This window comes from Macaca nemestrina, chromosome 4 (genome assembly GCF_043159975.1).
Source record: "Macaca nemestrina isolate mMacNem1 chromosome 4, mMacNem.hap1, whole genome shotgun sequence".
NCBI lineage: Eukaryota > Metazoa > Chordata > Mammalia > Primates > Cercopithecidae > Macaca > Macaca nemestrina.
In genome coordinates this window covers 7613434-7633002 of record NC_092128.1, presented here as the reverse complement: position 1 = coordinate 7633002, position 19569 = coordinate 7613434, and the positions used below count along the sequence as shown (strand labels likewise).

Here is a 19569-nt window from a genome sequence, read left to right as displayed (position 1 = left end):
GATGGGCCACACCTGCCTTGCCTTTGGTGATTGTTTCCACTTGGCCCCTGCCATGCTGGGACCCAGATACTTCCACTTCATTTAGGATCCCTGGTCAGTGGCAGTAGGTCCCCCTGTGATTTCCAACCTACAAGGAGCTCTTCCAGGGCACTGGGCTCCCTCAGCAGAGTCTTGGTGAAAGGCGTGTGAGTGGTGGGTGAGTTGATCTCAAATGGTAAATCCTCTCCAGTCTCCCTAAGCCATGATGCCTCCCTCTGCAGCAGACCCAGGCGGTTCTGGTGTTTCAGCTCCATTCAACATGGGCCACCTTTGGGTCCATGTTTCAGCCAACCGATCCGTGGAGCCTGAAGCAGCTCCATCTTGGGGTGAATCCTCCACCTTGGTTTCTGATCAACCCCGGTTCCAGCTGATCTATTGTTCCTGTGTAAGAGCAGGTACTTGCCATAAATCCTGCCCTCAGGGCAAATCAACCTTGATAAACTCCACAGTAAATCCTGCCCTTAGGCATATTCCTACACCTTCCCTCTGGAGCACCATACCCTTGCCCTATGTATAGAAGCCCTGGGTCTGGGGGGTGATGGTGGGGACCTATCTGTCTTGTGGTTGCCCAAGACCACGCTTCTGCAAGTTCCCTCCAAAAAATCACCCTGTAACAACATACATGAATTTGTCTTATCTTGTTCTTTGGTTTCTGGGCTCTTTCTGCATTTGGGGTTCGCTTTGCATACAAGGCCCTTTCACAGACACAGCCGGACAGACTGCAGGGCGCTTCCAGCTCCCAGTCCCTTTGTCATCCTCTCAGCAAGCCCAAGGATGGGCGTCTCCACAGTGAGTCTGTCGGCCCTGTTGTCCCTCAGAGGTTGCACCTGCTCCTGTTCTCCCCTCCTGAGGAAGGGGGTGACTGGTGACTTGCCAAGGCAGGAAGGTTCCCACAGGCCATGCTGCTCAGAACCCTAGGATGGGAACTCCTGCGTGGGCCCTTGGAGGGTAGAGATGGTGCTGGCTCACTTCTGTCTCCAGGTCCCGACGTTGCCCTCCCAGGCACTCCCTCCCAGGCACTTCCCAGGCTTCTTGGGCACCCTTGCTTCCCTCTTTCCAAAGGACCCTGTGCTCTCGGCCCCTGCGCAGGCTGTGCTGGGGTTCTAGAGCTTGCACACTCCCTAGCCAGAGTGACGGCCTGCCCACCCCACAAGTACTGCTGTCTGCGCAGCGCTCCCTCCTGCTCGGGCTCCAACTGCCAACTTGCAGAGCCCTTGCGAGTGAAAGTGGAACAGAGGGTGGCACCGGGACCAGAAAGCACCCCCTGAGCCTGGACTTCTACCTTCAGAAACTCCGACAGTGGGGACTCGAGGTGCAGCGAGGCTGCTCACTGCGTCCCAGCTCCTCCTCAGTGCCCAAGGGGACTGCCACCGTGGCCGTGAGCTCAGGGGAGGCCTCCCAACCCTGGCCTGCGGATGCATCGACCCCCTTCACCGCGCCTGACCTGAGTACTCCTGCCCCTTCACGGGCCAACAGGAGCGAGGGCCGCCCTGCCTCAAAGGGCCTGCGGTCTCCCTGCCGAGCGCAATGATATGAAGAGCAGGCGGGAAGCAACCCACACGTCCATCGACAGATGAACAAAATGTGGTCCACGTGCATGCAGAATATTAGCCTTCAAAAGGAGGGGATCCTGCCACCCGCCACACACACGAAGCACATCCGTGCGGACACGATGCTTGAGGGAAATAGACCGCTCACAAACAGACAAATACTGTCTGATTCCGCTGACGAGAGGCCCCTGGAGTCATCGAAGGCACAGAGACAGGAAGTAGAAGGGTGGCCTCCAGGGGCTGGGGAGGAGCATGAGGAGGCAGGGTTGATGGGCCAGAGTTTGAGTGTTGCAGGATGAAAAGGGTTCTGGGGACGGATGGATGGCTGTCCAGCCATGGGAGGGTACTTAACGCTACTGAGCTCTATACTTAAAGATGGGTACGTTGGTAAATTTTATGTTATGCATATTTACCACAGTGGGGGGAAAAAAAAAAAAGCCGGGCTGGGTGTGGTGGCCATTTACCATTCCACAGAAGAGCTAATATCAAGAAATCAAACAAAACCTAGGCAAAAATACAATTATTTATAATTTGTATTCAATTGTATACACAGTTCATACCAGCCAGGAGCAGACAGACAAGGCTTGAAGCGTGGGGAAGACCTCAGTGCCCCGGGCCCCCCGAGGCTGCACAGGGGCTGGTCTGCACCCTGCTGTGCCCTTTCTGCCACTGGTGGGAGAAAGAGGCCGGGAGGAGCTATGTCACTGTACCTCGAAATGCGGGCGGCTGAGCAGGTTGGGCCCTCCCCCACTTTGATTTTCTTTGATTTTTTCTATCCTAGGGATGAAGGTGATCTATTTTTAGTGTAGAGGCTGGTATAAGGAGTTGCTATAGCGACAGCTGGTGGTTACAAACCAGGTCCTGCTACAGTTCCCATGAATAAATCCCAAGGCTGAGCCCGAGGAAGGAGGCAGCCTCAGAGACAGAACTCCCTCTCCATGGGGGTCCCACCTGCTATCTTCATGGTGTGTCCTTCATAGGCAGCATCTAAGTCCTGCTAGTGGGGAAGCAGCTCAGGATATGGGGCGCTTGGCACTGCCCATCAGAGGAACCGAGGGCTTCAGCAGAAATGCATGCTGAGCCTCAACTACCAGGTGAGGCAAAGCACCTGTATGTGTGCAGAGCCAGATGGTGGCAGAAGAGGGCTGGCGTGCAGGACACCAGGTTAGGAAGCCTGGGGAAGTGAAGACACAGCACCTGCTTACAGAATCACCAGGGAGGCAGGACACACACACACACAGAGCTGATGCCACATTATTTACTATGGCTGCGTGCATGCATACCCTACTACCAGCAATCTTAGTACAAGTCCAACAGAAAGGCACGCCAACGCACAAGAGTGTGCTTGACAGCACTCTGTCACAGCCCCGACTGGAAACCACGGAGTCCGTTAACCACCGGATGGATGCAGGAGTCGTGGTCTGTGCAGACAGTGCAGGGGTCTGCAGCAATGACATGGAGTTGATGAACTTCCACACCGCGCACAGGCACGGCTGCATCTCACAAAGTGCAAGTGAAAGAAGCCAGACAAATAAAAAAGATCATGTAAATTCAAAACCACACAATGCCAATCTTGAGGGGAAGTAGCTGGGAGAGAGTGTGCGGAGCTTCTGGGGTGCTGGCTACATGAGTGTGTTCAGTTTGTGCAAATTCATCATCTATGATCTGTGGTCTTCTCCATATGCTTATACTTCAGCAAACTTTGCCTCAAATATTTTTAGCAGTTAGGATGGCATTGTCAGTCAAGTATCAAAAAGGTGATACTGGCCGGGTGTGGTGGCTCATGCCTACAATCCCAGCACTTTGGGAGGCTGAGGTGGGCGGATCACCTGAGATCAGGAGTTCAAAACCAGTCTGACCAACATGGTGAAATCCCATTGCTACTAAAAATACAAAATTAGCTGGGCATGGTGGCACACACCTATAATCCCAGATACTCAGGAAGCTGAGGTAGGAGAATCGCTTGAACCCAGGAGGCAGAGGTTACAGTGAGCCAAGATTGTGTCATTGCACGCCAGCCTGGGCAGCAAGAGTGAAACTCTGTCTCAAAAAACAAACAAACAAACAAACAAACAAAAAAAACCAAACCACTTAAAGGTATTTGGTGTTGGTGGGCTTTAAGGCAGACCTGCCTGTGGGAGACTGGGACCTCCAGGAGGAGGCAGGACCCTATGCCCCTCCAGGCTGTAATGAGTACAGAGGCAGAAGCACCCAGCCATTGGGATGGGGGGGACCCCAGGCGAGCCACCAGCAGCCACAGGAGGCCCGTGGTAGAGGAAGGCAGGCTGGGGTAGCAGGAGACCAGAGCTGGGGTGCCCCTGGACGGGGACTCTGGAAGGCTCGGAAGCTGAGGCTGATCACCCTCCAGGCTGGCACACCTCGGGGATGCCTGGCCCACGGGTGCCCACCTGGAGACACAGGGGTTTGCTTTTTTCTGTGCTGCCAGCTGGACATCCCTCCTCAGGGTCACTGGCCACAGCTGCTCAGAGGTCACCCCAGACTGCAGCCACTCCCTTTCCATCAGCCTTAGCTATCCTGTGACCAAAACCAGGGCTGGCCAGGCCCAGGAGCGAGAAGCAGGGAGGGCGGAGGGGCCTTCGGGCCCTGTATCCCCTGGGAGGCGCAGGGCAGCCCGGGGCAGCCGCTGGAGTGTGGGTGAGGAATGTGGCAGAGGGCGTATGTCCTGCTGCTGCTGCAGGAGAGGGGACTGCCTCACGGGAAGCCCCATAGGCAAGAGTGACCGTCACCCATGGGCACCGCGGCCGGGACGTGGGCTGAGGGGCTCCTCCTCTTCTGCCCATCTGCTGCTGCCAGGTGTCACGGACACATCTTGGCCTCTCTGGGCCTCAGTTTCCCCATGTGTAAGAGGGGAGCACCACCTCCACCACCTACTTTACCTGCCTTAACAGAGTTATCAAAGGTAAAAACATAGTAGAAGCTGCGCCATGTGGTATCATCATCAGCGGCTGACGATGGCGTTGACCCAGGCCAGCACTCACGGCCCTGGCCACATTCTGGTCTCAGCCTCCCTTCCCCAAATGGCCTTCCTTCCTCTGCATCCCTAAATGATGGACTCCATGTAGCCCCCAGTCCTGGCCTGGCTGCTGCATAGCCTCTTCCCCCTCACGTCTGTCTCTCAAGGCACGAAACGCAGCTCCCCACATGTGGCCTGGGCTGGAGTCACGCCAGCCCACAGGGATGGGGCGGCCATCACCAAATGGCAGGAGGTACAGGGAGGGCTGCTCCAGGCTCCCTCTCTCAGGGACAGTGAAGGAAAAGTGACACAGAATCTCTGGAAGACAACTGCTCACAGGAGAGACCACCCTTGGTCCACACATGGCAAAGCCTGTAGCCCTCCCACACCACAATCTCCTGACACTCCACCCCTGCTCAGACCCCTTCCCCAGCCTGGCAATCAAGGGTTTCTAGAGCCTGGCCTTGTCTTCTCTTTCTGGACTTTTCTTTGACTGCTCTCCTCCCAGGTCTCTACCCATTCAGCCTTACCCACAGGGCCCAGCAGAGACGTCATCCCCATCTCACGGAGCCCCAGAGCACGTCACATCAACAGCTATTGCTGGGGCCTTCTCTTTAGCCAGGTGTTCCTTAACCCCCAGCTAAACTACAAGCTGCTATGAGCCATGTCCTGTAGGTCTTCACTTCATTTGCAGAGCCAGCCTGACACACAAGCATAATAAATACATTTACCAGACTGAGTATTCTGTAGGCGTTTGGCTTATCCAATGGTATGCATGCAGTCAGATACGTGTCACAAAGGCACCAGGTTGATAAGGAGCCTGTCCTTCATGGCCTACTTCCCAGCTAGACACAGGTACCCAAAAAGCCAGTCTGAAGTTCACCGCGCACCTGCAGCTGAAACACGTCTCCATGGGTGAACGCTTCTCAAACTAAGTGATTTAAAAGTCCCCAGAGAGGGATATGGCAATTTCAAGAAAATGATCTGTTTGTACACTGATATGGTCTGGCTCTGTGTCTGCACCCAAATCTCATCTTGAATTGTAATCCCCACAATCCCCACGTGTCAAGGGCGGGACCTGGTGGGAGGTGATTGGATCATGGGGGAGGTTTCTCCCATGCTGTTCTCGTGATAATGAGTGAGTTCTCACAAAATCTGACGGTTTTATAAGTATTTGACGGTTCCTCCTACACATAGGGTCTTCTCTCTTGCCAGCCACCATGTAAGACGTGCCTCTTCCCCTTGCTCCATGATTCTAAGTTTCCTGAGGTCTCCCCAGTCATGCAGAACTGTGAGTCAATTAAACCTCTTTCCTTTATAAACTACCCAGTCTCGGGTATTTCTTTATAGCAACGTAAGAACTGACTAATAGATACACTAAGGCATCAACCGGTCTAATTTTATTTTAGTCTAAATTTTGAATATCAGAGTTTTCTGAAAGTGAGTCTGCTTGCAGTACAGTGAACACACAGCTCTAGGTCACATGGAAGGGGACAAAGCTCCCTGGGGGTGACCTCAGAGACCAGCCTCATCCCAGTCCTGGCATCCCTCACCTCGCACCTCACCATCTTCAGTCTAAAGGAGCCAAGACTACACGTGGGGAGAAGCTCAACACCCCAACCCCACTTCACCCCACCTCACTCAGTGGTTCAGTCACCAAGTAATTATTAAGTGCCTAGTACAGATCAAGTTCTGTGCTAGGCTGTATCAGTTAGGATAAAGTTTGTCTGCATTTAACAGGAGAATCCAAAAGTAAAACAGCTTAAGGAAGAAAGATACTTCTTTTTCTTTCACATAAAAGACACCTGATAGGTAGGCAGTCCAGGACCACAATGGAAACTTCACAGTGGTAACCCAGGCACCTATTTTTTTCTCCACTAACCTCGGCATGTGCCTTCTCTTCTTGGCAGTCACTCTAAGGTCCAAGGTGGCTGCTGGAGCTCCAACCATCACATCTACATCCAAGACAAGGGGAAAAAAAGTGACAAGGAGGGACTCACCTCTCTCCTCTTTTAAGAGCTTTCCCATAAGTCTCAAAAGCTCACTGAATACTCAAGTCCCATGGCCACTGGGCCACATGCACTGCCACACAACACACAATGAAACCTGGGGTCTTGCTATTGAAGAAGACAGGGAACACGAATGTGGATAACAAATAGCAATATGGCACAGGCAGAGGGAAGAATGAGACAGTCTCCACACCTGAGGAGTTTAACGAGGCGCCCCCATTAGACAGACCTGATGCAAGTTATCATTTAACCGCAAACATGGCTGGCACAGTGGCAGGCACTGGAGTGCCCAGGAGAGTCTGGAAACACCGGGACAGGTGGGGTGGACTTGGAGGAGGAGGGCAGCAGGAAGGGCCTTCAGGCCAGGGGAAAGCACACTCGGCCCCATCCTCCTTTATGACCTTCTTAGGCCGGTGGCAGAGCTGGAAGGGACCCCTCTCAGCCACGTGACCTGAGCAGTGGCTCTCCTGAGAGGGGGCTGCTGGAATCTCGGCCCCAGCACTTAGCACAAAGCAATGTGGAGGTGGAGCAGGGACCACGCTGGGCCCAGGAACCCTGGAAGGGCAGCTGTGGGCCCGATGTCACCGAGAAAACCCACTTTGCCCTTCATCTGCTGCCCTTAACCAGCCCCTGCCCTTCAGGCTGAGCCCACACTTACAAGCCCAGACTCATTTCCATAGGAGAGTCGGGAGCGCGGACACCCTGGGTGAGGGGTGTGACTGGATAGGCACCTGCCGAGGACACACCCGTGCTGTCTGGGCAACTCCTTTAAGTGGTCCCCACCTACCAGGCCGCCCCTGCTGCAGGAATGTCCCCAGGGCTGTGTTCCCACTACTCCGTCCCCTCCCTCCTGCCATGGCCGCTTCGCTCCTCAGGGCCTGCTCTTGCCCAGACCTCGACTGGCCTTGGGGCTTGCGCGTCCCCCTGCTGCCTGCACGGTGCACCCTCTATTCCTGTTCAGGGACAGAGGGGAAGCAAGACTTGTTCTATCAGGCACCTACCCTGGATATGGATCTAGGTGCTGGGAATATGGTGTGGAACCAGGATGAGAACCAGGGAGGAGAGCACAGAACTGAAACTCCAGGCAGGGCTGAGGGCTCGAAACCAAGCTGGAGTCGGGTGGTTAATGAGAGCCCGCTGGAAGGATCCTTGGCATCACAACGTCTCTTCTGCACCTTGCCAGGTTCACAGGGTGGCGCCCCATCCTCAGTGGGCCCTGTGTTCAGCCTGGCCTCGCCTTCCTGTCACTCTCATCCAGAGAGAAGGCCACCATTAGGCGCGTCCCAGACTCTAGGCAGCACTGGGTTATGTTTGTACCCACGGTAGCAGGGTAGTTTTCAGAATGCCTCCACCCCCGTCCCGACCCCTGACCCATCCTGCAGCCACTGTCAGAGCGGACTCCGGGTTCCATGAAGCAGCATTAGTGGGAGACAGAGGCACCCACAAGCCTGCTGCTGCCACTCACACTGGCATTTTCTGCAGCCTGGAGCTGGGTGGGCGAGGACCTGAGGCAGCCCTGCCAGGAGCAGACGGCCCTTTAGGTCGTCCCCGGAGGAGAAGGCTGAGCTGCTGGGGCTGTGAGGCCCAGAGGAGAGTCCAGAGCATCTGGGCTTAGGGACGCCAGCCCCGCTCCCTAGGCCCTCCCTGCCGTGAGGCAGGACCTCCCTGGAGACTCGGCTTGGCTCAGAGGAATGTGGACTCCCTAGCCAGCCGGAGCCCCAAACACTCAGAAACGAAAGGTGAAGAGAACAAGTGACCGTAGGGAGCGCCATCTTGCATAAACTCTGTTTCCTTATTTTCTGCATTCTTGGTGCTCTGGCACCTTGGAGCCCTGCTGACTGGAGAGCAATGGGTGCTCCCAGCGTCGGTCAGTTCTTAGAGATGGCAAGGGGCTCACTGAGAGCCCATCTTTGATGTGCAAACCAACCAACCCAGAGCCCATGCTGCCACTCGCCTATCTAGCTCTTACAGCCAGGAGGCAACGCTCCCTGTGTAATCATCCCAGGGCCCGGGACCAGATAACTCGAGACGGTCCCCACGCCCAGAGCCCACCAAAATGATCCACACTCGCCAGTTCTAAGCCTGCATACTCTGCCTTGTGGTCCCTTCAGACGCCGCAGCAAAGACTCTGGCCGCACTCTTCGCCTCACTCCTCTGCCTCCCGACGGACCCTGCTGATTCCCCAGTCCCCTCCCCTGCCATGGTGTGGCCCTTGGGAACTGTGAGTAACAAGCTATCTTTTTCATGGCAGCTGTCTCCTGATCTGCTAGCCTTGCCATACCTGAATAATAAAACCTCTGTTTGAGAACACATCTCCCCATTGTCCATACCAGGCAGCTACCTTTTCCTTTGCTCCGAACTAGCAGACATTAACATGTTCTAATACACACAATATACTCACTCACTCACTCACTCAATAAACTACTTGTCAGGCATGGCGCGGTGGCTCACCCTTGTAATCCCAGCACTTTGGGAGGCCAAGGTGGGCAGATCACTTGAGGTCAGGCATTTGAAACCAGCCTGGCCAACATGGTGAAACCCCGTCTCTACTAAAAATACAAAAATTAGCTGGGCGTGGTGGCACACGCTTGTAATCCCAGCTACTCGGGAGGTTGAAGCAGGAGAATCACTGGAACCTGGGAGGCGGAGGTTGCAGTGAACCGAGATCGCGCCATTGCACTCCAGCCCAGGTGACAGAGTGAGACTCCGTCTCAATTTAAAAAAAAAAAAAAGAAATTGCTTGTCAACATAAGTGCTTCAAGGAAAACATGCATTTAAATCTACCAGAGGATTTCTGGAAACCCTGGATGGAGCCTGCCCTGCTGACACGGCTTCCCAGAGCCTCCCTTTCCCGGGTGCTGGCTACGGAGACACAGTCAACACTACGCCACTAGGAGCCCAAAGCTTAGAATTCAGCCGTCAGGGGTATTGTTCTCTGGCTGTTTCAGGCTTGTCTCCTGCACAAAGCAGGAAACGTCTGGAAGGGAGGAACCAGACATTATTTGCATGATGGACACAAAAGTTACGGAAAGGCTGAAAATACATGAAGCTGAGCCCCAGTCGTGTAATCACTCATTTGCTGTTCATTGATGAACTCACTAGCATTAGCTGATTTGTTATCTCTTCCAGCCAAAAGTGGGGCCCAGTCAAGCATCTTAGGGACGTGAGTCATCAAAACTTCCTCCTGGGTCTGCTTTGAGCCCCACCTTCTTCCTCCTGCAGCAGTGCTCTTAGCCTTGGGGCCCTGGGGCGGATGCCCGGACACTCCCCCAGCAGCCTGCTTTCCAGAGGCCACTGTGCTGCTCAGCTCCGGGGGCCGTCCTCCCTGGATCCCTCCAGGCCCAGCAGAGTGTTTGACCAGGGGCCTGACCAGGAAGGGAGACGCCACCTCCTGGGGGCTTGCACCCCAACCAGCACCACCGTCAGGAGACACCCGGAGGCCAGCAGTCCCCAGGGTCTGGGCCGAGAACACACAGAAGCACCAGAGACTGCCTTGCCCTCAGGGAACATTCACGTTGATTTATGCTGAGAGCACTTGGACTTTGCCTATTTTTTTCTTCTCAATCACTAAAAGACAAATTATTACCGCAGGGCAGAATTCATCTTGCTCTCTGAATGTACTAAGTGCTCATTTTCATCTGGAAGTTGGAAGCCTGAGTGACCATCCTCGGGTGCCGAGGCTCCCTGGACCCATGCACATGCCCTGAGCGAGGTCCTGTCTCATAGGATGGGGGTGACAGAGCAACAGGGGCTGGCCAGCACCCAACCAGGCTGCGGCCCCAACCCAGGTCACCAAGCCGTGGGGGATTCTCTGTCACCGTCCAGAGTCACGATTTTAAAAATATACCCCCTTTTGAATCTCCTTTCTCCCTGTTTCATTATTTACCCCTTCAGGCTCTGAAATCTCCCCCTTTCGTCTTCGGATACTTTCAGACGCTGCAGTCCTGGAATCGTTTGTCCAGTGTCCGGCTTCTCTGCTCAGAACCTGGGCTCTCCACTGGGCGGCTGCTCCCAGAGCCACGCCACTGTCACGACAGCTCACCTTGCACAGCCCTGAGGAGTGCGCCTGTGAGAGCACGTACCTCGCTGACGCCCCACCAGCGCCCAGCCCTGTGCACAGGCGATGCCCACCTGTTTATGGGGCTTTAGTCTTCCTGACACAGAGCAGCAGCTCTGGGTGACTGGGATGGGGGCAGAAAAGGGAAAGGGGCACTTGACTGTGACATCCAAGGACATGCACCAGAGCTGCTTTGCTCCCCTGCCACTCTGTGAGGTGACAGCTGCCTGACCTGCTGAGTGACTCCGGGAGTCCTCGGGGAGCAGCACCTCCGGGAGAGCTGGGCCACTTGTCCAGGGTTCCTCCAAGCAGCGCTTGGTGACGGTGACGTAGGGAGAACAGGCAGATGGGTGATGAGCTTTTTCAGGCATGGATGAGAGTGGGGCGGACAGGGGGTGGCAGGCGGGCCTCACGGAATCCACAGCTGGGAGTGGAACGTCCTCAGATTGTGTGAACACTGCCTCATCACCCCAAATGCCTCTCTACTCACTGGCTACAGTGTCCGAAATCCCCCCGAGACCCATCCTCACAAACAAGGATGCTATATCCCAGGAGTCTTGTTTGGACACATCCAGCAGAACAACGGGCACCAGGGCTGGACGGTTTTGGGTAGGAACTGGCAAAAGGAGAGGTGGGTGTGGGCTAGGGCAGGGCCTTGGAGCCAAAGGGGTTGGGGGAGGGACAGGCTCAGCCCCAGCTCTGTCCTCGCTCCACTGTGCCTTGGGCAGGCCCAGTCCTCAGCCTATCCATGCTCAAGCCCCCAGAGGGCCTTCATCTCAAGCAGGTGTGATCCAGAGCCCTCCCATGATCCACAAGAGGGGCATACACTGGCTGCTGTGCCCGGCCTCAGCCTCATCTCCTACCTGCCAGAGACAGGCTCCTGTGGCTCTGCCTCCTGCCATCCAGCCCCGCAGGCCTCTCAGAGTCCCTAGAACACACCGCAGGCTCCCTCCTGGGGCCTGGCCTCTCCAGCTCTCAGAAGGGTCTGAGCAGAGGCATCCACACAGCCCTCTCCCCGTCACCCAGTGAACTGATCCCTCACCCTGCCGTGCCCTGCCTCCACGGCATCACCACCACCTGACCTGACAGTGAAAACACATTTGCCCATCAAAACAAAGCAGACTCAAAAGGACAAACACTCTGTGACTCTATTTCTATGAGGTCCCTGGAGTTATCATATTCGTACGAAGTAGAACGGTGCTTGCCAGGGGCTGGGGCCAGGGGAGTCGGGAGTTAGGGCTTAGAGGAGACAGTTTCAGCTGTGGGTGATGGAAGAAATGGCAGGTGGTAATGCCTACACAATAATGGGAATGCACGTGAAATGGCGAAGATGGTAGTTGGTGTTATGTACATCTGACCACAGTTAAAATCCTCTCATTCATCTGCCCACCCTCACCAGCCGTGTGCTCCTGAGGGTGCCCGCATCTCTCACTCACTGCTGCCCCTAGTATGGAAACAGCAGCTGGCACAAAGGCCCTGAGGACGCATTGCTAACCCTGGAAGATGGATGCTTTTATACTATTCTCCCTACTTCTGTATTCTTTTGAAAATTTCTGGCCAGGTGTGGTGGCTCGCACCTGTCATCCTAGCACTTTGGGAGGCCAATGTGGAGGATCGCTTGAGCCCTGCAGTTCGAGACCACCCTGCGCAACACAGGGAAACTCTCTTTTTAAAAATAAATTTAAAAAGTAAAACAAAAATAAAATTTCTATTGGAAAAAGACAAACATATATTGGGATATTTCAGGGCAAAACCAATCAAGATACCAGCAGCCAGGTCAGCAGATGGGCACCAGAGGCAGTGTGAGGACTATGAGGGGTGAGGAGGAGCGGGGGGCTGGATGGGGGCATGATAAACCACAGGCTTCTCAGCCCTGTCCTCTGCTGAGGTGAAGAGCACGAGGTGGTCCCCGCAGGGCCATACTCAGCCAAGGGTGGGAGAGCCATGGCACATGGTATTGGGTGACCTGAATGTTCTGGGTCAGGAAGGATGCTGGCGTTCTGGCCAGGAAGCCATTGCATAGGCATGTGGCGTGGGCTCAGGGAAGGGGAGGTGGGTATAAGGTCCAAGGGTCCTCACAGGACGTGGTCTCCAGTCTTACCGGGACCCTGGGCACCCAAGGATGAAACACCAGCTTCCTGACGCACTCCTTGCACTCCTGGCTCCAGTGCTGGCCCACAGAAAGGAGCCATTAAGACGCTCAATGGTTTTTATTTAATTACTGTCCTATAATTGCAGAGGGTGAAAGTGCTACTACAGTTATTGCTCTTTGATCTGATTAGCATAATCCTTTCCTAATCTTCCTTCTACATTTTTATTATTGTTGCCACACACCCTTTGTCGACATAATCTGGATTTCTCTTTGCCAAAGAGGCCGAAAGAAAGGCTTAGCCAAGCTCGTCACTTGTCTATCGCCTGGAGCCTGAAAGCTGGAGTGAGGAGCTTCCCTTCTGTGCCAGACACGGCTCCCTGCCTGGCTCTGCAGCCAGAGAGGGGTAGGGGCTGAGTGCTCCTGAGTCAGAGCTTCCAGGGCGCTGTCACAAGGCTGGCGGGTGAACATTTCCAGCGAGCGCCACGGGCTTTCCAGTGGAAATGCCATCTACAGCAATTACGAATGGACCTGGTGACTTTGGGGCTGCGGGCCTTGATTTGATGGTTGTGGGGAGAGCTGTGTGTGTGTGTGTGCGCACAGGTACATGACATGTGTGTGTGGATGTATATCTCTTGACCTGGGGAACCGCGGGGAAGCCCCCAGATGAAACAGGGTGCACCTTGTCCCCGGGGGAGCAGCTCCATGCTGAGTTAAGGCAGAGGAGCCTGCGGTTCCTGGATAAGACCCAGCCACAGAGGAAACCCAGTGGATGGGGGGGACCTGTGCTGACTGCCTAGGTGGTGTCCTGTGGAGAGGAGGGAGGAGAAGTCAAAGACAGGGATTTCATGCCCCTCGCAGAAGCTTTCTCAGGGAGAAGAGGTCTCATCTAAGATTTTTGTTTGTTTTTTGAGACAGTGTCTCGCTCTGTCTTCCAGGCTGGAGTGCAGTGGTGCAATCTTGGCTCACTTCAACCTCTGCCTTGTGGGCTCAAGTGATCCTCCCACCTCAGCCTCCCCAGTAGCTGGGACTGCAGGTGCACACCACCACACCCAACTAACTATTTTTTTGTAGAGAAGGGGTTTTGCCATGTTGCCCAAGTTGGTCTCAAACTCCTGGGCTCAAGCACTCCTCTACCTGCGTCAGCCTACTAAACTGTTGGGATCACAGGCAAGAGCCACAGCACCTGGCTTTTTTTTTTTTTTTTTTTTTTTTTTTTGAGACAGGGTCTAGTTCTGTCACCCAGGCTGGAGTGCAGTGGCATGATCACTGCTCACTGCAACCTTGACCTCCACAGGCTTAAGCAATCCTCCCAACTCAGCCTTCCAATTAGCTGGGGCTACTGACATGCACCACCACGCCTGGCTAGTTGTATTTTTTGTAGAGACGGGGTTTTGCCACATTGTCCAGGCTGGTCCCAAACTCCTGGGCTCAAGCGATCCATGCACCTCTGCCTCCCAAAGTGCTGGGATGACAGGCACGAGCCACCGAACCCAGCCCTGAGATTCTTTTAGCTCCAGGAATAACTGTGTGAAGGAGAGGGCGTTGCTGAGAGGGAATTTAAAACACAAAACCCTGAAGCAATCCTTCCTGGAGAACAGGGAGTGACCCTGGGCTGGACCATTTTCCAGCCATGGCAGAGCCAGGGGTTTTTATGGAGAAGCTGTGATACTACGAGGCCTCGGGTTAGAGCTACAGACCGAGCTCCTGAGACATCGCCCCTGTCTACGAGCAGTCAGGAGATCACAGAAAAGGCAGCCCAGGGTGGTTTTTTTTTTTTCCTTTTTTTTTTTTTTTTTGAGACGGAGTCTCACTGTTATCCCCTGGGCTGGAGTGCAAATGGCACAATCTCAGCTCACTGCAACCTCCGCCTCCCGGATTTCAGCAATTCTCCTGTCTCAGTCTCCCGAGTAGCTGGGATTACAGGCACCTGCCAACACACCCAGCCAATTTTTGTATTTTCAGTAGAGACAAGGTTTCATCATGTTGACCAGGTTGATCTCAAACTCCTGACCTCAGGTGATCCACCTGCCTCGGCCTCCCAAAGTGCTGGGATTACAGTTGTGAGCCACCGCGCCCGGCCCTCAGGGTGGTTTTCTAGACAGTGATCGGTCAGCTGGGTCTTGAGAAATGCGTAAGGTTTAGACAGGCACAGGCTTGGGAGGGAGGGTTTGGTCAACACTCTTGGACTGTTTTTCCTCACTCAGTGTATCCACACCCAACACTGTCTGCGGGGCACAGGGCTCCCGCCTCCCACCCAGCCTAGCTCTTGGCTCTTCTCACTGGGACACTAACCCAAGTCAGACATACTATTAACCCAGGTCCCTGGGCTCCTGCTGCCTAAGAGGAGCCTCAGCCTGAGCAGGGGCTGTGGCCTCTAGCTGCTTCCCAAATCCCAGAGGAAGGCTCTGGAGGGACCTCCGATTTTCTCAACCCTGTGGTCAGAGCTGGCATCTGCATCCAGGCTCTTACAAAACTTGGTTGAGTGCAAATCTTGTTTTTGATCTCAGAAGCGTAGGAGACAGGATGACAGCCAACCGTTAAACACAAGTGGGGTAGCCACTGTCTGGCACATGATAGGCTCTTAATAATGGGCCTGTCCTTCCCCATTAGCAAAACCCGATTTTTAGTTAATAACAGGTTCTGGTTTAATTCTACAGTATATAAGTGTTTATTACTTTATTACTTAAATAAGAGTCATCTTTTTAGACCATGTCAATGAGCCTCCCGTCTAGGATTCCATCCCTCCTCTCCCTGCTCAGGGCTGGGCATCCTATTTCTGTGCACAGTCACTTTTTTTTTTTTTTTTTTTGAGGGTCTTGCTCTGACTCCCAGGCTGGAGTGCAGTGATATGGTTAGAAATCACTGTAGCCTCCACATCCCAGGCTCAAGCGATCTTCCCACTTCAGCTTTCTGAGTAGCTGGGGCCATGGGTGTGCACCACCATGCCTGGCTAATTTTTTATTTTTTTTTGTAGAGAGGGGTCTCATGACGTTGCCCAGGCTGGTTTCGAACTCCTAGGCTCAAGCAATCCTCCCACCTCAGCCTCCCAAAGTGCTGGGAATGCAGGCTTGAGCCCCCGTGCCTGGCCTAGCCTCACCTACATGTGATCCCCCCGCCTTAGCCTCCCGAGTAGCTGGGACTCTACTCGATTAGACGCTGCTCTCTAGTTCTCTTTATGGGACTTTCTTCTTCACAAGACTGAACACCCTCTGGGTTCAAGAACTGCTGTGTCTTTGACCTGCTCTCCCCCAAGGACTCAGCACGCTCTGAGCCTGCAGAGCCTTCCAGAAGTGCTGGCTGAAGAGGATGTAGCAAGAAATACAGGCGGATTTTAGATTTATCTTTTTCTTTTTCTGCTCTTCCAGTTTTCATTTACAGTTCAGAAGTTATGCCAAAGTCACCTCCCTGTTACACAGAGTGACAATATTTTTCCACTTAACACATCACATTCCAGTCAGGGGACACGGCTTCATGTACCCCCGAGCCTCATCTTTACTCATCCCCTGGGTTGTGTCTCCCCAGCCCTGGTGAAACTGAGCCGATAAATGACAGCGCTGGTTCTGCTGTTCCATCTTGCAGCAGGCTCTTCAGAAATAACCTATGCCATGCAAGCAGTAACACCAGAAATGGGCTGACTCTGATTTCTTTGTTTTTGTTTAGACAGGGTCTAGTTTTGTCACCCAGGTTGGAGTATAGTGGCCCAATCACAACTCACTGCAGCCTCGACCTCCTGAGCTCAAGGCAGCCTCCCATCTCAGCCTCCTGAGTAGCTGGGACTACAAGGCATATGCCACCATGCTCGGCTAATTTTTTAATTTTTTTGTAGAGACAAGGTCTCACTATGTTGCCCAGGCTTGTCTCAAACTCCTGGGTTCAAGTGATTCTTCCTCCTTGGCCTCCCGAAGTCCTGGGATTATAGGCCCAGACTAAATCTGATTTTTTTTTTTTTTTTTGAGGCCGAGCCTTGCTCTGTTGCCCAGGCTGAAGTGCAGTGGCGTGACCTGGGCTCACTGCAACCTCTACCTCCTGGGTTCAAGCAATTCTCCTGTCTCAGTCTCCCAAGTAGCTGGGACTATAGGTGCACGCCACCGTGCCCAGTTAATTTTTTGTAGTTTTGGTAGAGACAGGTTTCACCATCTTGGCCAGGCTGATCTCAAACTCCTGACCTCAGGTGATCCGCCTGCCTTGGTCTCCCAAAGTGCTGGGATTACAGGCATGAGTCAACGCGCCCGGCCTCTCTGATTCTTAATAAATAAAATGTGCCATCTAATTTTGAGTGGGCAGGTCTTAACCAGGTGTGGAGCTAAGAAAGCTTTGGAATTGACCTGTGCGGCTGTGGACAGACAAGGGCAAAACCCACTCCAAGTCTGCAGGTCCTTGGAAATACTGAACCACAGATGCTTCACCACTTGTTCCATTTGCCCGGACCCCAACCCCCTGCACATGAAGGAGATGCAGAAGTTGCCAGAGACCAGGGAGACCACAATGCAAGCTTCTCCCCATGGGACGCAAATTAGGCAGGTGTTTCCCCTCCCACATTAGCCCACGATCTGTCAGATTACCCCTCTACAGAACCTGGGAGGACCTCTTTCTTCCTGACCTCCAACAGATTCCTCTAAACATGCACGTTTCATTTTTAACAGCTGAAAACAACAGTGCCAATCCACTCTTACTTTCCCCAAGCCACAGTTTTTGCATAAATGAATGAAAATCCAATCTATCACTAGCCTCCCGGAGCCAGGTGGGGCAAGAAAGGAAACAGCTTCAGAAAGAGTATTGTCAGGCGGCTCCCCACAGCAGCACCGCCAAGAGCAAGGAAACACTTCCCACGTATTCCTCTAACCACTGCCTGACGTTATACCCCCGTTGGAAGGGAGTGGCTGGAAACAGCTACTGTTTAGGAGGGTGTGCACACACGCCGTGGGGTTCCCTCCCAAGGACAGACCACCAGGGGCTCGGGAATGGGCAGAGTCCTACCGAAAAGGCCATGGGGCTCCGACTGGCGCCTCTCCGTGCTTCGATTTTGGTCCTTGTGTTTCTTGTTGCTCCTGAGACTCCCAAAGCGCCTCATGGGTAGCTGTGGCCACAGGAGTGGCGACAGGTGAACATATCAGGACCCACAGAACCGGTGTCAGCCCCAGGTGGCAGGGAGCCAGAGGAGCATCAGCCCGACAGGCACGGGGCACCCCAAAAGCTCACAGTGGCAGCCTGTGCTCAGGTGACAACCCGGGTCCAAGCGTCCTCACCAGGGGGTCTTCAGGGCGACCTCACCGCAGCCCCAGAGTCTGTGAGGCGCCAGGGAGTGGAGCCGTCTTGACGGGGCTGCACCTCCGGCCACAGCAGCTGGAGCGTCAGCTCGGCTGTCCTTAAGTAGCAAGAAGCTGCCGGAAGCGCAAACAGAACTTCGCAGGGGATTTGTTGATGTAGTTAAGGTCAGCTGCTCACTGATACTCTCCAGGGCTTTTTTTTTTTTTTCTCCTTAAAATTAAAAAAAAGGAGGGAAGACCAGATAGGCAAAGGAGGCACAAGCCTGCAAGTCATGTGCAGCCGTGCATGATGTCTCTTTAAACAGACTGTAAAAGGAAACCACCCTGGGCAGACAATTCTTGGCACCAATTGGCCGGAGCACATTCCCATTGTGACATGACATCACACAACTATTTTGATTCATGGGTTCCAGGGCCCCACGGGGTCAGAAGGCTCCGGCTGCTGCTGGGTGGAGAAGCCACACAAGTCCCTGGGCTGGAAATTGCTGAATCTACTTTGACTCGGTTCCACTCAATGAAAGTAGCAGCGCCGTCTTCAAGGAGGGGATACGGCTGCCCGACTGGAATTTAACGGAAGGTCTTCAGCAAATGCGTAATTTGAGCTCTGGACTTGCTGAGAATTGCAGCATGACAGAGCTGGAAGAGATTTTAGAGCGATCTAGTCCAACTCCCTTCTATGACAGATGGGGAAACAGGCTCAGGACAGGGAGGTGACTTCCCCAAGATCCTGTGGCCAGTGGTAGAACCAGGACTGGCGTTTTTAATCTCCTTGACTCCTAAGCCAAACCGCTGATCAAATAAAACCTAAAACATTTATAATTTGTATATATTTTGCAACTAAATAAAACAAATTTTGGAAGCACAAGATAGAAAAAAAAAAAATCCTCGACTTTTTGGCTGATAGCCTCACTAAAGTTATCTGCTTTGCTACTAACCAGCTTTGTGACCATCAAAAAGTTACTTCCCATTTCTGAACCTCAGTTTCCCCCTTAGTGAACTAAGACAAGACCAGGTCGTTTTAGGATTTAGTCTAGGACCACGCACAGTGGCTCACGCCTGTAATCTCAGCACTTTGGGAGGCTGAGGTGGGAGGATGGCTTGAGCCTAGGAGTTCAAAACCAGCCGGGGCAACATAATGAAACCCACATCTCTATTAAAAAAAAAGAGAGAGAGAGAGAGAGATTTAGCCAAGTTCCAACAGTCTGAACCTCTCACAGTAATTGATTCTTCTCAAATGACTATGCACATGAGGAGGAGACTATGTCAGACCAGTTAAATAACCCCCGAGCTAAAGATGAGTAGCCTGGGTTCTCCTGGCCGCCCATTAGGGTGGGATAACCTCCCAAAACTGCAATGCCATCAGTTGCTTCAGTGGAATTGTTATTATCTACGGTTCATCCGAAAACGAGGGGATGGGATGTGCGGTGGAAGCACCCCAGCCACTTGCCACTGGAGCCCAGGCCTCCCCAGGAACCACGGGTCCAGCCTCCCAACTTGGGTCTGGCTGCTTTTCATGCCTTTTCTCTCGCCTCTTTCACTTGCAGGGCTCAGTGCCACTGGAGTTGTTGGCCCAGTCACTGC

The 19569-nt window shown here is 53.6% G+C and overlaps 1 protein-coding gene across 6 annotated transcripts in view; it reads right to left on the bottom strand.

The window, feature by feature from the left end:
• LOC105474924 (protein kinase AMP-activated non-catalytic subunit gamma 2) overlaps positions 1–19569 on the bottom strand; it is a 321097-nt gene that overhangs the window by 171522 nt on the left and 130006 nt on the right. Inside the window, exon 1 of one of the 6 annotated variants that reach the window (XM_011729850.3) lies at positions 17699–18283. The exons of 4 other annotated variants lie outside the window; for them this stretch is intronic. In XM_011729850.3, coding sequence (XP_011728152.1) covers positions 17699–17792 — 94 coding nt within the window. In that variant the 5' untranslated portion in view covers positions 17793–18283. Of the gene's footprint in view, positions 1–6445; positions 6464–17698; positions 18284–19569 lie in introns of those variants that run through there. One more of the 6 variants, XM_011729851.2, reaches the window with a different exon arrangement.